The 16,027-nt window shown below is 34.3% G+C and overlaps 1 protein-coding gene across 1 annotated transcript in view; it reads right to left on the bottom strand.

Annotated features, from left to right (window-relative positions):
* Positions 1–16,027, bottom strand: part of CFAP46 (cilia and flagella associated protein 46) — a 75,975-nt gene that overhangs the window by 55,220 nt on the left and 4,728 nt on the right. Inside the window, exons 5-10 of the mRNA XM_061478612.1 lie at positions 15,536–15,700; positions 8,091–8,190; positions 5,800–5,898; positions 4,241–4,431; positions 2,016–2,244; positions 708–828 (exon numbers count right to left, since the gene is read on the bottom strand). Coding sequence (XP_061334596.1) covers positions 708–828; positions 2,016–2,244; positions 4,241–4,431; positions 5,800–5,898; positions 8,091–8,190; positions 15,536–15,700 — 905 coding nt within the window. The remainder of the gene's footprint in view (positions 1–707; positions 829–2,015; positions 2,245–4,240; positions 4,432–5,799; positions 5,899–8,090; positions 8,191–15,535; positions 15,701–16,027) is intronic.

Here is a 16,027-nt window from a genome sequence, read left to right as displayed (position 1 = left end):
CTGGAGCATTCCCTCCTCCAGCATTATCTCTACCCTAGGAGTACATGGGGTATCCTCAGAAGGTTAACTGAGTCACACACTTGCTATATTGCCAAGACAAGACAAAACAATTCAAGCAGTCTGGAACATCTGTTCCTTGTCCACTGTTGTTCAACAACAAGCTGTATTGTCATAAACTGAAGCAGTTTGTGGCATAAGAAACATGCCTATTTATGATCCATGTTTTAGAAAGTAAGTAATTCATGCCTAGATCTGCATGCAAAACTTGATCTCTCAAAAACAAGATTTTGGACTAGAAAGACAATCACAATATAGAATAAATACCCAATATTGTATGTAATTAACACAGAATATCATGGGGTGAACTTTGGAAAGTAACATTTAAAACTGACCTTGGGTAAGAACATTCAGGAGTGGCACAGTGAAAATAAAGTTACAGCCCAACAGCACAACTTACACACAGCAATAAGATTCAGATTAATTCAGAGGGAAAAACAATAACATTTCCTCTCCCAGTCTCACAATATAAACCTTGGATCCCTACTGAAATTGACAGGAGCTTTGGCACACAATTCAGCAGAACGTCACTTCACCCGTATTGCAATAATCTCTACATATTGCCACTATATACTATGCTCAACACTCAAGACTGTGCAAAGCTGTCAATGTCAAGTGCACTGACTTTTAGTCACATGTATGTACATTACCTTTAGCTTCATTTTCACTGTCAAGCACTATCTGAAATGAATCAGGAGCTAGTGCAAGACCTGCATTTATAAGCAGGGATCTCTTTTGTCTTGCATTATCTTTCTGCTTTCCCCTTTTAACCTACGTAAAAAAAGAACTAATTGTTACAAGGTTCATTTTTATTATTTTCCTATTTGTATATCTTATTTATTAAACATAACAGAATGCAGATCATCTAACTTCCTACTAACAAAAAAATACCTATAGGAATTTTGTATTTTCATAGATCTTATCATTTTGCAATAATATTGCTGTTGAAAGTGACTGTAGAACTTTGGTTCGACCTTGTCATGAACACATCAAAGATAACTGAATATGAAGTACAATTCAGGCTCCTCATGGATCTTTACAGTATATTCCTCAGTGTATAACCTGTCATGTTACACTTTCTTAAATAAAGAACAGTACCTATTTAGAAACCAACAGTACCACATCCATTGTGCAATAACTAGGAATTGCTACAAAATATTAAGAACTCCCTTGTCCATCAGAATTAGCTACAGTTAGAGGAGGTGTAAGTGCTTTTTTAAAAAAAATAACATTTAAACAGAGTAACCTTGCATGAAAATGGCATTAAAACTAGACCAAAAAATCCTCAATTTTTCTTTGTCTTAACAATAGACATATGCACTCACCAGCAACCTTCCAGCACTGATTTTAAGTTCAGTGAACACATCTTAATTTCTGTGAATATTCCAAAATGTTGTATAGATTAAAATTCTTTTTGACAACAATCAGCAGCCTGATTTTTGTTCAGGTGCTGAGGCATCACAACAGAATTACATGCAATAACTCTTGGCAATGACTACACTGTGACTTTAAATCATATTATTTAGCGTCATTTGTTAATGTAACATAATACTGATTTATTCCCAAGCCAGTCAGGATGTTTAGCTACTTGGCTACTGCTCTTCTCATTAATTAAAATACTGTTCCATGCAATGAAATCTGACTTGTTGACAATTATGAATAAGCCGCTTCTTTGCTGATATTTTTGCTAATGAGTAACTTCCCCTCTCCCCCAAGAAATAAGCTTTGAGTATAACAGGAAAAAATCCTCTATTGCAATCTTCAGAGTGTGAAGCATCATGGCCACCACAGTGAGAAGTAGAGATTTTCAAGGCAGCCAACCAATGCTAATTTGCTGAAAGCAAGATGATACTGGCTACTAATATGCAGTTCTACCAAACAGCTGACTTTCCTCTGGAAGAATTTGATAAGCAGACCTACTATTTCAGCTACGGACCTTATTCTTCATGATTACATACCTGTTCAATCATCATTACTGCCCGATCCTCTAGACGCTCAGGTGACTTATACAGCATACTGTACACACGAAGACGGTTAAAAGCCAGTCTTAGATGTTCTTGATACTGCCCACAGTTGTTTAGATGTATAGCTTTTTGCAAATGTTCCACAGCAGCCTCTATTCTGTCCCCATCTTCTTCAATACGAGCTACTTCCATATGAACTTGGCAACGCAACAAAACCAACACGCTAAGGAACACAAATTTAAATGGAAACTGTTAACATGAGACAAACTGAAATTCCTAGACCTAAAAATTACCCAAAGTAAAACTCAACAATTAAAAGTCACTCCAGCACTTGTCTCAATCATTTTAAATATGCCTTTTTAAAAATGGCTTAGAACATTTAACTGCATTTTACTTGCATGAAAAAACACAGCCATGACAAAGCACCACAACTTGTAGCCTAACTGATCTTGTGTGTTAGCAGAACTGTTTTTCAGTACCAACACTAAAGTTACCACTTAGGTACGAAGTGAAGTGAACAGATTTTCAAAAGAATTTATTAACTAACTGCCAGAGGGAGCACGATGAACTGGACAATGGCCACTTTTGATCAAAGTTCACTCTTTGTTCCTAACATTTATGTAGAAGCTAATACTTTTAAAAAAATCTAGCCCTGACTAGCTAAAAAACCTAACCCCTTTTACAGATCTGGCTCACCAGAGGCACACTCACTGCAGGCAGTGTCTTTGCCTAGACCTTACTGAAACCACTCCATGAAGCCAGCATATTTTCAGTAAGGACTGTGTGCTCTCCAGTCTCAGGTACACTGTGCTCGCTTAACCAGCATGTGCCACAGGAAGCTGCCCATGACAGCTCCGAGCTCTACATGCTACCTCTGATTATTTCCAGGAAGAAAGAAAAAAAAAAAAATCAGATAAATTAAGGCAATGTTATGAAAACTAGAACAGAAGGACGGTTTTCAAGGCTATCAAGGTTGGACGAGGCCTTGGGTGATATGGTTTAGTGGAAGGTGTCCCTGCCCACGGCAGGGGGGTTGGAACTAGATGATCTTAAGGTCCTTTCCAACCCTAACTATTCTATGATTCTACGATCACATATCATGACAAAGAACGAACGTATATCTACATTAGAGCTAATCTGACCAGGCAAGTGTCACCCTTTTACTGCAGACCAAAGTAGTTACAATTAATGCTACAATCAAACCAAAAATGAAGACAGGCAAATTAATAAGGACAATGACTTCACACAATCTCTAGTGACACATCAGCACTAAAGACTGGGTCTACTGGACTGTTAGGAATAGACAGAAAACAAAAGCCAAAGACCTAACCCCCCAAAAACCAGACCTGCAAGCTTTAAAACAACTGTCATTACTGACATTTAGTATAAATATCAAAGTCCTGTGTGCTGATATTGCACTCTTATATGGAAAGCGTAAGAAAAAAGTATAGAAATACAACATAGTGGGTTTGCACATTTGTATATATGCATCTTCAGGCTTCAGGTTTTTTTCAGTGATGTCCAGTGATAGGACAAGGGGCAATGGGTGTAAACTGGAGCATAGGAGGTTCCATGTGAACATCAGGAAAAATTTCTTCACTGTGAGAGTGACAGAGCATTGGAACAGGTTGCCCATGGGGGTTGTGGAGTCTCCTACATTGGAGATATTCAAGGCCTGCCTGGACAAGTTCCTGTGTGATGTACTCTAGGTTACCCTGCTCTTGCAGGGGGGTTGGACTAGATGATCTTTTGAGGTCCCTTCCAACCCTTGGGATTCTGTGATTCTGTGATTATGCAACTAAAAAATTACATTTTTAAAACACTGAAAATGTATTACTCACCTTCCTCTGTATTACCAACTACTTTTCTGCTCAAATGACAAATTGTTTGTCACTAGCTCTACTCCAAAAGTTATGATCTTTGTTCTTAGTAGCCGGCCTATACATATTTTGATTTTGATTAATGGTATTTTTCAATTCCTAATAAATTCCAATATTTGCCATAGGCCATTAAACAGTGTGAGATTTTGCCTGAAAGGAACCTCTTAAAAGATTCATGAGGAACCATGCACAATACACAGACACTAATTTATTAGAAGATAGAGGAAAGTTTTCCAAAACATTGACCATCATAAAGCTTGAGCTTTGAAATAAGTTTGATACTCAGTCATTAGACCTTTCAAAGTAAAAATTTAGAAAGTACACAGCATAGAAGGATACCTGTCAATCTCTTCAAGGACATCAGCAACTGATATCAATGGCTTTCGTACACATTGATGCAAATTGTGCTGTAGTAGTGGTAAGCACAGGTTCCACTGGGTTGTACAAACAACCTGGATCACATCAGGATCACCCAATCGAACTGCATGTTTTAAAGTTAACTCAAGATTTTTTATCAATTCCAGCTGAGCCTACACAAATGAAAGATTCATTAGCAGATATTGCATTTAATGAATATAACTTCTTACATGTTCCTCCAAATTTTAATTTTAGGACTGTTTCCAATAGGAAGTAGCCCTTCAGTCAGCAGACTTTGGGAACTTTGGGTTTGGGTTTTTTTTTAATAGTTATTGCTAACTAAGGAGTATTTCTTTTACGTACTCCTCTCTGTTACTACATATTTCAGGCAGAAGTCTGTCAGCTATTCCCCTTTCTTACGGTAAACAGAAATTGATCATTGTGACATATTTATGAATTCAGATTTATTATTTTTTTAATACCAAGCTACAAATGCAGTGTAGGAGAGGAAAAAAAGAAATACTATGAATGGGATTTGCCATACTGTCAAATAAACCTGGTTCCTGCTAAAACTAAAAGCAAAATCTTATCTACAGTAACAGACACTTGATAATTAGCAAGCTCTTTTTAGAGTTTATGTGATTAAAAACATTTTTTAAATTTATTTAAATATTAATTTTATTTTTGTTTTAATTTAAAAAAAGCCACCTCTCCAACTGCAACCCTCTCTTACACTGTGGTAGGAATTTTTAGAAATACCTAAATATCTGAATATCCTATTTTTTATTTAAGCACTATTATTAGTATTTAACATTATGAGGAATTCATTAGATTGTTTTTTCAAAGGTGAAAGGGATTTCTGAACTCCAAAAGGTACTCATAGAGAAGAGTAAGTTTATGCACTATCAATTTCCATGAAGCATATTCATACTTTCCGTTTTAGGAACTTTAGGTGCCTCTAACAGCTGTTATAAATTTCCCACTGTAGGTCTCTATCTAATCCCATTGATAATATTGCCAATTTAGGCTTCTACTTTTGATGGCTTGAATTATAACTGAGTCAACTGGCTACAGAAATCTAAGAAAAATCTTCTCCAATGTGACAATTTATCGAGAATAATCTTCATTTCTCTGACACAATAATCTGTATCAGATCATCCATCACACGCAAGAATAGTTGAGATGGACTTGATGATCTCTATGGGTCCCTTCAAACTAAAGACATTTTATGGAAACGCCTCCCATAAATGTAAAATATGAAAACACAAGAGCATTGCCTTTGCATGCCTCAATGTTACCATCTTTACGCTTGGAAAGTAACATATTATGAACCTTTATAGTCAGACAGAAGACTTAAGGGAGGAATATACAACTACTGTTTATTTTTACCCATTTTGTTCTTGGAAGCCCAATTAGAAAGAATATAAAGTTTAAAATAATTTCTGATCAGTATAACGTAGCTAAGACACACAAACCCAGTGCATTTTCCAAGGTTTAGCAAATTTTCACTTTTCTCTCAAAGCACGTGTTAAAGAACATACCTTAACGACTCCTTGGGTATAAGTCACAATTTTAGTGGCAAGTGTTTTTGCTTCATATTCACATTCCAGGCATTCTATTTCAATAAGTTTCCGTTGCTCCTATGTAGTATTAATACACAAAATTCTAATTTTAATAATTAAAAAGGAACACAGATGAAATCTTGAAAACTTGGATGAAAGTAGAACTCCCACTATCACGTAATGACAAATACATAGATGGAATTCATGGTATAGCTGAGGAATCAGGCAGTATTTGGCAAAAGCCAAGGAACTGGAACTTGATATAGATTTCTCTCTCTGCCATAAAGAGGTCACTGTCAAAATGATGCCAGTCAATCTAAAGATTGTCACTTGAACACCCAATAACTCTAAGGGAGAAGGCTAAAATCAAAGCAAGGCATCTCTACTGCTGCTGCAGAGCAGATACTTGATATTACTATCTATATGAATACTTGAACTAAATCCTTGTGAATCTTTGATCTAGAGGATTTAAACACATTCAGTGGGATGCTATGGAATTGTGTCTGATTTTAGACTTGCAGTAAATGTTCAGACAAAATGGGCCTGAAGCAGACATCTAGAATAAAAAAACATAATTAGAGAGGATAAGTAAAATTTACCTTACAACCAACTCAAAGTAGGATCATTATAATAGAAATTCTGAAGTACATTTTGAAATTTGTTTGGCAGTATTTGCCATTTACATTTCCTTACATACACATTTCAGATAACCAAAAACTTACTAAAACCAACACAATCAGGCACTTTGTTAACCATTTTTGTATCTGGAAAACATACTGATTTTCTGAATAGAGTGATGAACAGTTCTGTTTCTCAACAGGTGTACTTATTTTGGCTGGGATAGAGTTAGTTTTCTTCACAGCAGCTGGTATGTGGCTCCATTTTGGATATGTTCTGAAAACAGTGGTCATCACACAGGGATGTGTCAGTTATTGCTGCACAGTGCTTGCACAGTGCCAAGAGCTGTTCTGCTTCTCACCCTGTCCCACCAGCGAGCAGGCTAGGGATACACAAAGAGTTGGGAGGGGACACGGCCAGGACAGTGGATCCCAACTGACTAAAGGGAATTTCAAAGCATATGATGTCATGCTCAGTAATAAACCTGGGCAGGAAGGTTATTTCTGCTCTGGGACTGGTGAGGTCAGCTGATGGTGAACAATGGTTTTCATTTGCATAATTTATTTTTTGCATGGGTTTTTTCTCTCTCTCTTTTTTTTTTCCCTCATCTTTTCTTTACAATTTATTATTATTTCTTCTTAGTTATTAAATTATTTTTATCTCAAGCCACAAGTTTTCTCACTTCTACCCTCTTGATTCTGTCCTGCATCCCACCAAGAGAGCAAGTGAGCGACTGTGTGTGGGACTCACAGTTGCTGGATGGGATTAAACTACAACAGTGAGAAAGGAACAAGGAAAAAAACCACAAATCTCAGAGCCAGCTGGATATAGAAATCAAAAAGAGCACACATATCAAAACATGAGTTATTACAGAGACAACACAACATCTTAAGTGTAAGAATACTCCTACAGCAACAGTAGAATAAAAATACTACAGAAGAATAAAAATTATTAAATGTTACTAAATAACTAATCTGAAAATTGCTGGAAAATTAATCATTCCTACTAAATGAAACTAGGAAATGTATAGGAACAAACACTATCAGAAAAGATCCACAAAAAGGAGAGGATTAGGGAGTGCAGTTGGGGCACACTGCCTCTGGATTTCTCGCTCCAATGAGAGAACTATGCCCAAGTCCTATTTTCCAGAAAAGGTAACTACTTTGGGGCACTTTTTTTGGCAGGCTTTTTTGAACTCCTCCTTCCATCAGTCCCCTAATCATGCTCCAGAAAAAGACTAACGTGGATGTATGCAACATTAACTGCCTTTAGAGCTCATATCCTGGTGATCAATTACAATCTCAATGGCTAAACTGCTTAAATCTTCAAAATCTGCAGGCAGCATTTAATGTCCAGCCAAACTGTTCCACAGATAACATTTAAAAAACAGAAGCAAAAATTTACAGTTAACATTTATTTACCAAAACTAACTGCACTGCTAATTACCCTATTCTATACCCTACCTTCTGACCTTACACCTTCTGTCTAGTTTAGTAATAGAAAACTCATCCAAATAGTTATTTATAATATCAATGAATATATAACCAATACAGAGATGGACATAAGATCCCAGTACCATCATATTATTTTTAAATTATAATCACAAGTGGGGCCTAAAAAAAAATAAAACCAACCTTAATATTAATACTTACAGTAATCCCAGCTCTCTTCAAATCAAGTATACAATCATATGCAAGCTTAATGTAGTTTGCTTTCAAAGAAAACCGGCCTAATTCCAGAATCAAAGGAATCCTTTAAAAATAGAAAAATATCATTTCAGAGAATCTGATATTGCTCTTTTATGGAATTATAAAAAACACAGTATAGAATTAACTTTGAAAAAAATATGTGAAAACCTTGCATTAATTGAACATTAGAGGACATGATTATATTAGTGATGTTCAAAGCCAAGAAGGAAAAAGGAAAAAGACTGAAAAAATCAATGAAAAATACAAAAGTATATCTGTTTACGGAAAGGAATTAGTACAGTAGTCTGCATAAACTGCTCCTGAAGAACACAGAAAATACAGAATGAAACGTATGCAGCACAAAGATGGTGAAATAGCAAAACAACATTGCAAGTAATTCTGGAAATACAATGCAGTCAAATATCACCCAACTTAAACCAGACAAATCCACTGGTTAGTTATTTAGGAACTAAGAACAAAGAATACACACAGTAGGGGACTGTATTCTAAATGTCTGGCTCTCTGTAAATAGCCAAACAAGCACAGAGTACTGTCCGGGATAGGAGAAGTAAAGAACTACCTTAATATTGTCTAAGAAGATTGACCTTAATGAGTAAACATGTCATATTACTTCCATACATAACAGCTGTGGTATAACTACTGGAATAGAGAGTTGAGTTTAGTCTGCATTTTAAGATTATGCTGAGGAACGGGGAAGGACCACAAGAAAAGCTAAAAAATTAACCAAAGTCTGAAAAACATTTATCAATTCTAAGACCTCTTAAAAATCAAATTTTATCAAAAAAGAAAAGGTTATGGAAAGATTTAATGTTATATAGACAGCTGTATGGAAGAAGATATTTAATCTTGGGTTCTTTAATAAAGCCTAATAGGATCTTTGTATTTTTTTTAAGATGACCTAAGTGTTCATGCAAGAGAAACCACTGCAACTAAGTGCAAGTTCACTCCTTCAGGGTCAATGGCAATTTTGACAATTTTGACAGACTTCAGCAGAAGCAGGATCAGCTTCAGCATCACATTTCACAGGTCTACGACAAGTAAAACTCACTTCACACTTAGAAGAGATGCTGGAGGTACATCATATTGTTTCAAAAGTACATATAAAGAATTCAGATTTGTGGTGGCATCCCTTGGAAATTCGTTTGTGTCCCACTGCCTGCAATATATTAGGAATTGATCATTATTTTTCATGAGAAATATTATTGATTAAAAACTTCAAATAACTCTCCTGACTTTAAAATAGCTGGTTCTTAGTCCAATCTACCAGTGGGATACTGGATTTTGAAATAGCAAGGAAAAAGATTTAAAAATCAAGTCAACAAAACCTACTTCAGTATGCCAGTAAGCTTCTCAGAGACAGACAGATACGAAGCACAAAAAACAGTCCAGCATAAGAATTTAACATTTTAAATGTTAAAGTACATTTTATTCCAGAAGCAAAGAAAAATGGTGTGCAAATTGCCTTTCCTGTAATGTCAACATAAATTAATTCACTGTAACGAGAAGAACTAATACTTTTAAAATGGGGAAGTGTTGAGACATCGGAAAAAAATGGTATTTTGTTCTTAAGTCTAATTTTCAAAATTGTTTTATGCCTTTAAAATTTAAAAAGATGTAAAAGTTTAAAATGTATTATGCTTCCCATCCTTGTGATTCATGCATTATATTTTAGATGTGATTTCCCCGCTCCATCTTTACTCTCTTACACATGACTTGTGTACTGAAATGCAACCTGTTGGATACAAAAATGTCTTTTAACCTCTTAAATCTGTTCATCCAAGAATATCTGTACAACACACTATTCCCTACATTCCCAAAGAACTACCTCACTTTTTAGCTGAGGCTGTACTCTAGACAGGCCTGTCAGTTACTACTCAAACTGACATTTTAGTTTTCCTTTTGAGAAACTAATCTTTGCAGTAGATTTTATACTGGCATATGGGATACCAGAACCTGACCCTACCTCTGTAGTGTCAAGCATCAAAGTACAAGCGTAAGGACACATTTTAATACTTACAATTTAAACACCTGCATTTTATAAATAATTGAAAAACAGATGGAATTTTGTATTTCCTTCTCTACCTGGGAAACATCCATTAGTTTGTGATATACCTATAAAATAATAATTTAATTATTAATTTACTAAAAAAAATCAAAACAAAACAAAAAACCAAAGGACGTTCAACAGGGCTAAAATAAAGCAGATATGTTGAATACAGCCTTTTCATGGACTCTGAAGGCAGTGAAGCTACTATGATAACCTATGTCATTCTGCAGACACCACAAAGATCACCTGGTAGAGCTATACTAATCTTTACATAGTGAGGATCAGCGGTATTAACAGCAGAAATCCAAATGTGGAACTAACATCTTCTGATATTGCCATTGTGAAATCATCTGATCCAGCTACAAGAAATGAGCCCTATTCAGATTAATCTTCAACTATAAATTTTGGATAACAAAAAATATTATGAAGAAAGGACAATAAACTGTAGTTACTTCAGTTTAACCTTAGAGTTACACGTTAAGTGTATGCACACCATTTTTTCTGACTCACACTGACTGCCCATCACAATTAATACTGATTACTTAAGCTGTACTGGCACATTAAGTTTTGCAGGACTTGAATGTGCTGTTACTAAAGCACTTGATAGTGTGGATCGTACTTCTGTAGCCCTGCTGAGATACGCAACCCAAGTACAATTTTAGACCTCCTTTATTCTTCTGTTTAAGGTCAAGGCTCAACACTGCCTTTAAAAAATACAAAAGTAATTTTGAGGTGATCTAAATGTTATTGCTTTGTTAATATCACACCTCTGGAAGGTCATGTATTGGTTTTCTTAATCCAAATTATAAATGACTTTATAAACATATGCTCTTAAACTGCAGTGATCGTGAGTGGATAGAAAACACAATAAACAGTATAGCAGAATGAAAGAAAACATGACTGAATGCAACTTTCATGTTCTATTTCCCCATTTCTGCTTTTGCCAGTGTTCAGACAGGAAATAAGAGTGTTCAGACTTTTATTTCCTAAATTAAGGGCTTTTAAGAAATGTGAACTATTATCATATTCTCCAATTCCCAGAACTACCTATAGCATTTTAGTTGGGTCATTTAAGTATTTATCAGTATGACAAAAGTCAACAGATGCTAAATATGCCCTCAGTGGCATAAATCAGGTTAAGCTGCACCTTCTGTGTTAACAGCAATTATCCCCAAACAGAATTTTTAGGGTTAGTGACAGCTACCCCAATGACATTATGTTGCATTAAAAGAACATGAAGCAGTAGGGAGCTCTTTAGCTTATAGTATAAAAAAATGTATAAATTGCAAAAATCTCTGCATATATCTACTACATCATTTTGTAGCTCACAAAATTTAAATGAAGGAAACAACATACTTAATGATTATAACTATGATCTGATTACATGCAAAGAAAGCTCCTGTCTTACTGGAAGTTTAAAAATATTTTACAGCAGTACCATTAGAGAAAATATTTGAGAGTATTTATCTGGAACATTCTCCTTGATAAAGACTGCTGCAGCAGAGGAAAACTCTTTTGCCTCTTTCAGTTTTGAAGCATCGAGGAAGCACTCCAGTAAATTTCTGCAGATCAAATAAATATTTTTATTAAACACTTATTAATGCTTTCTGAAAGAATTCTAATTTTTTCAAAAGACTATATTCCAGGCATCATTCTTAAATGCAGTACAAGTGATTAGTGCCACAAGGCATTGACTCAAAAAAGATCCTCTAACATCTGCATCTTTGTATCTTCCAGAGATATAGAGCTGTTACCATACACTTATTGCAGATCACAAAAATAATCATAGAAAAGGAGATTTTTGTGAAAATTTTTCTCAATGGCACACGTAGAACTAAAACAATTATTTAAAGTTGTATGAGAAAAATATTTCTGTGAGATGTATTTCAAGATTCTCCCCTAACTGCAGGAAAGGCTGATTATTTCAAAGCCAGCTAGCAAAATTATTCATGTTGGGAACTGCAACATATCTACTCGATTTTCAATACTTTATCAGATTAAACAGAAGAAGAGCCTGTGATTCCATGAAATAAACAGCAATAATAAAAATTATTCAATAAACAAATACAATTGTAAGAAAAAATAAATGCTACCATTAGATTTATAATGGTAGCATTGTAACACACTATGTGCACTTGTTAGGTCCCATCAATACTTTGTCAAGAGTATGTGAAGTATAAAAGAAGTGCATGCATGATATTCTAGATAACCCTTAGCCTACCCTTGGAATGTTTCGTTACTTAATTTTTTACTTTCCTCCATTTTCAGCTTATAAAGAAAGTGCTGCCTAGCAATAAACCATCAGAAACAGAAAAGTTCAGAAAAACGAGGGAAAAATAGCAGAAACAGAAAAAACAGCAGTAACAGGAACTGAAAACAGTCTGTAGAAGAGCAGATCAAAATATCTCTGAGAAACGTTGTCTGATCTTGAAAAATTACATGGATGGTCTTCACACATCAAACTATTTCTCTCAGTAAAATATCTCAAAGTTTATGCTCAAACTTCACTCAGGAAATGTAAGAATGATAATAAATTGATACTGATACACCATTTATTAACAGTTACTATCAAATTATTATCAAATAATTGATAATAATGCAAATATCTATAATAGTGTTCAAATAGTGCACTGGATTGATTATGCGGGTTTTTTGACCTGCATTTTAATCTCACTTAGGAAAAAAAAACATTCAGTGCAGTTCTAAAAGTAAAATTACCATCAACAAATTAATTCAGTAGCAGAATCAGGTACTATAAAAATACAGTTCTGACTCTGTATTCCTTTTAATTTTCAAATTAGAAGATGAGAGTGGAGACTTGATGCCACCTTTGCCTCAGTTTTCACCAGGAAAGTCTCCCAGACCTTGTGCCTGGTGAAAGCATTCGAACACATCAGTAAAGCAGATCAACAGAGAAAGACCTGAGGTGCTGGTGAGCAGCCAACTGAACACCAGCCAGCAGTGTTCAGCTATGGAACCAAAGGCAGCCTGCAGCATTCTGGGCTGTATTAAGAGGAGTTCATACAGTAGATCATGGAGGCCCCCAGGGGTTCCTGAGAAGATGCACTCAGGCTCTTTACTAAGGTGCATGGCAGGAAGACAAGTGACAACATGTGCACACAGAAAAAAGAGCAGTTTGAAGTGGTAATTAAGAGGATAGTCACATACTTTTTCTTAGCAGAAGTGATCATGTTTAAACAAAAAGATTTAAATCCTACTGCCTGAACAACCCACTGATGATGTCCAAAAAATGGGCATGCAGGTGTCATCATACAGACACCATTCAACACGCAATGGGAAGTCAGAATGAGACCACCCATATATAGCTCAAACAAGCAAGCATATTTTCAGTATATACACTGATAATTTTTTAAGCATACTGTACAATATGTTAACATGTACCTTTCTAATGTTCTTAGTATGGAAAAATGTATTTAAAGGCAACACATCAAAAGATATTATTCAGTCACTTAAACCCCAGCAACTAGAGCAGAAAGTAACAACATACATGTCAATTTAAAAACTCTGGATCTGTACCTATATTTCAAAATTACCTTTAATAAGGTTGCATTTTTCATTTCCTTAAACAAGTAATAAGGACTCTAAGTCCTGCTTAACAATGGGGGAAAACAACTACAATGTACTTCTTCAGCATCAAATTTGTCTTCAGGGCAATATCAATTGCTAAAATTCTGACTAGGATTAATTATTTAAGTCAGGGTAAATTACACCATACATACTTCTGAACAGTACTGTATGCATAAAAACTTACATATTTCCTAAATAGAACTTTAAATTGGCTGAAAATTTTCAAATTTTCATTTATGACAGAAATAAATGTGGAAAGCACTTTTATTCAACCCTAGATTACTAATCTCTTCCCTAAAAACTATTAGACTTTTAATTATTTCTTTTTTTTTTTTTTTGCATAATACTCGAAGATATTCTGTGAATTCACCTTGTTGGGAGGTTTAACTCTTGAATAACAACCCATTTCCCTTTGTTGCCTCCCAGAAAGAAAACCTATTAGTTAAAACAAAACTATTAAGATTAATTATAATTAAGATTTATGCAAGTTATTCTTCTTCTCATAACTTTTGGCTCTTATTTTGCATAAGACTAATTAAAAGAACACTTATTTCATTTATGCTTTGAAACATTAGGTCAAACAGTGTATCAAAATTATCAGGGACAGCCTTTAATTTAATACTGAATAAAGCTGGCTATAATACTAGTTAGAAAAGAAAACTTGATGTAAACTAATTACATTGATAAGAACTATACATTACCAAATTACACATTAAAGCACGTGTCTGGCATATAAAAACCACATCACTACTGATGACAACTCATCACTGTATTCTTAATTGCTCCGTTAATGATACAAATACATATTTTGCTCACTGATTTTTCATAAAGCTTCATTTCAACACAGACTTATGGATTAACAAAAGAAAAAATAGTAAGAAAGATAACTTAGGTTACTATATATACACAAAAAGTATATATACAGTATTTATATATAAAAATACTATTTACATATAAATACTATATATATAAAAAAACTATTTATTCAGGATACATTCTAATTTCATTATGCAGATTCTATATATAAGAAAGATAAACAGGTCACTATATATATAGTATTTATATATATAAAAACAGTATTTATATATACAAGTAGGAGTTATATATATAAGTACTATACATAGTATTTTTATCTAAATAGTATTTAGATATACAAATTTATATATATATTACTATTTAGAAATATATATTTTATATGATATCATTAATATATAATATTGTCATATGATAAATTAATATTAACATTTAATATATTTATATACTTTCATATATAAATGAATATTTTATATATAAATATATATATAACAGCCTTACCAGGCTGTTTCTTTCTATTCAGGAATCAAAGGCCAGAAGAGATTTTTGTTTATCTATTTAAAGGCAATGTTTCTTTACCTGAAGAAAATAGTTCTTAAAAAAATGAGTTTGTCTTTCTCCTCACTTAAAAGGACTGCACATGAGCAATGACTCAAACACTACATCCAAAATGACTGTGATGCTTCAGATTGGACCTGGGGCCTAACTGCCTCTGCCACTAAAATTTTAACCTCAAAGTAAACACTAAAATGAAGCACTTTTTGCTTCATAAAATGAAGTACCTTTATATATCTTTAAAAAGTTATGAATTAAGCTTTCTATAATAAATGTGTCTACAATATTGCCAATGAAATATACATTACTAAAGACTACCTCAGGTGGCAGTCACATGTTCGAGAGGACTACAGAATGCCCAGATGAAAAACTAAAATTAACTTACATCATGAGTTCTGCTCTCCATTCATGGTCTTGCTCTTCAGTTTGGTTTAAAACTTGAACAATCTGAGAAAGGCTAGGAATAAGGCAATAGCGGAATCCAGGCTTAAGATACGGCCTTACAAGTTTCCAATAAAGAACTGAGGCATTATATATCAAAAAATAGTATCTGAAAAATAAGAATCAAGAATTAGGTATTTCATGGACTTAGGTAGACATAAAATTACAGATGGAGTATTTTAAGACACTTTAAAGCAGTAAAACTTTGGACTTTTACCGTGTTTAAATAAGAACCAATCCTGGCTGAGAACTGAGAACAGCCCAACAAGAAGAACAACTGTACTCTACCCAGTAATTAACCACTTAAAATAAGCTAACATGGTGCCCTCTGTTACAGGCCATAAATATAAAAAGGAAAGAAATGCTCAGAGGTATCCACCAGCCTTAAACAGGCTGATTCATCCCATCTGTTTCAAATTGTTCAGTACTCTTACAT

This window comes from Pezoporus flaviventris, unplaced genomic scaffold, assembly GCF_033815535.1.
Source record: "Pezoporus flaviventris isolate CSIRO_AGI_PZ_B2104156 unplaced genomic scaffold, CSIRO_AGI_Pfla_v1 ptg000129l, whole genome shotgun sequence".
Lineage (NCBI taxonomy): Eukaryota > Metazoa > Chordata > Aves > Psittaciformes > Psittacidae > Pezoporus > Pezoporus flaviventris.
This window is presented reverse-complemented; position numbering and strand designations above follow the sequence as displayed.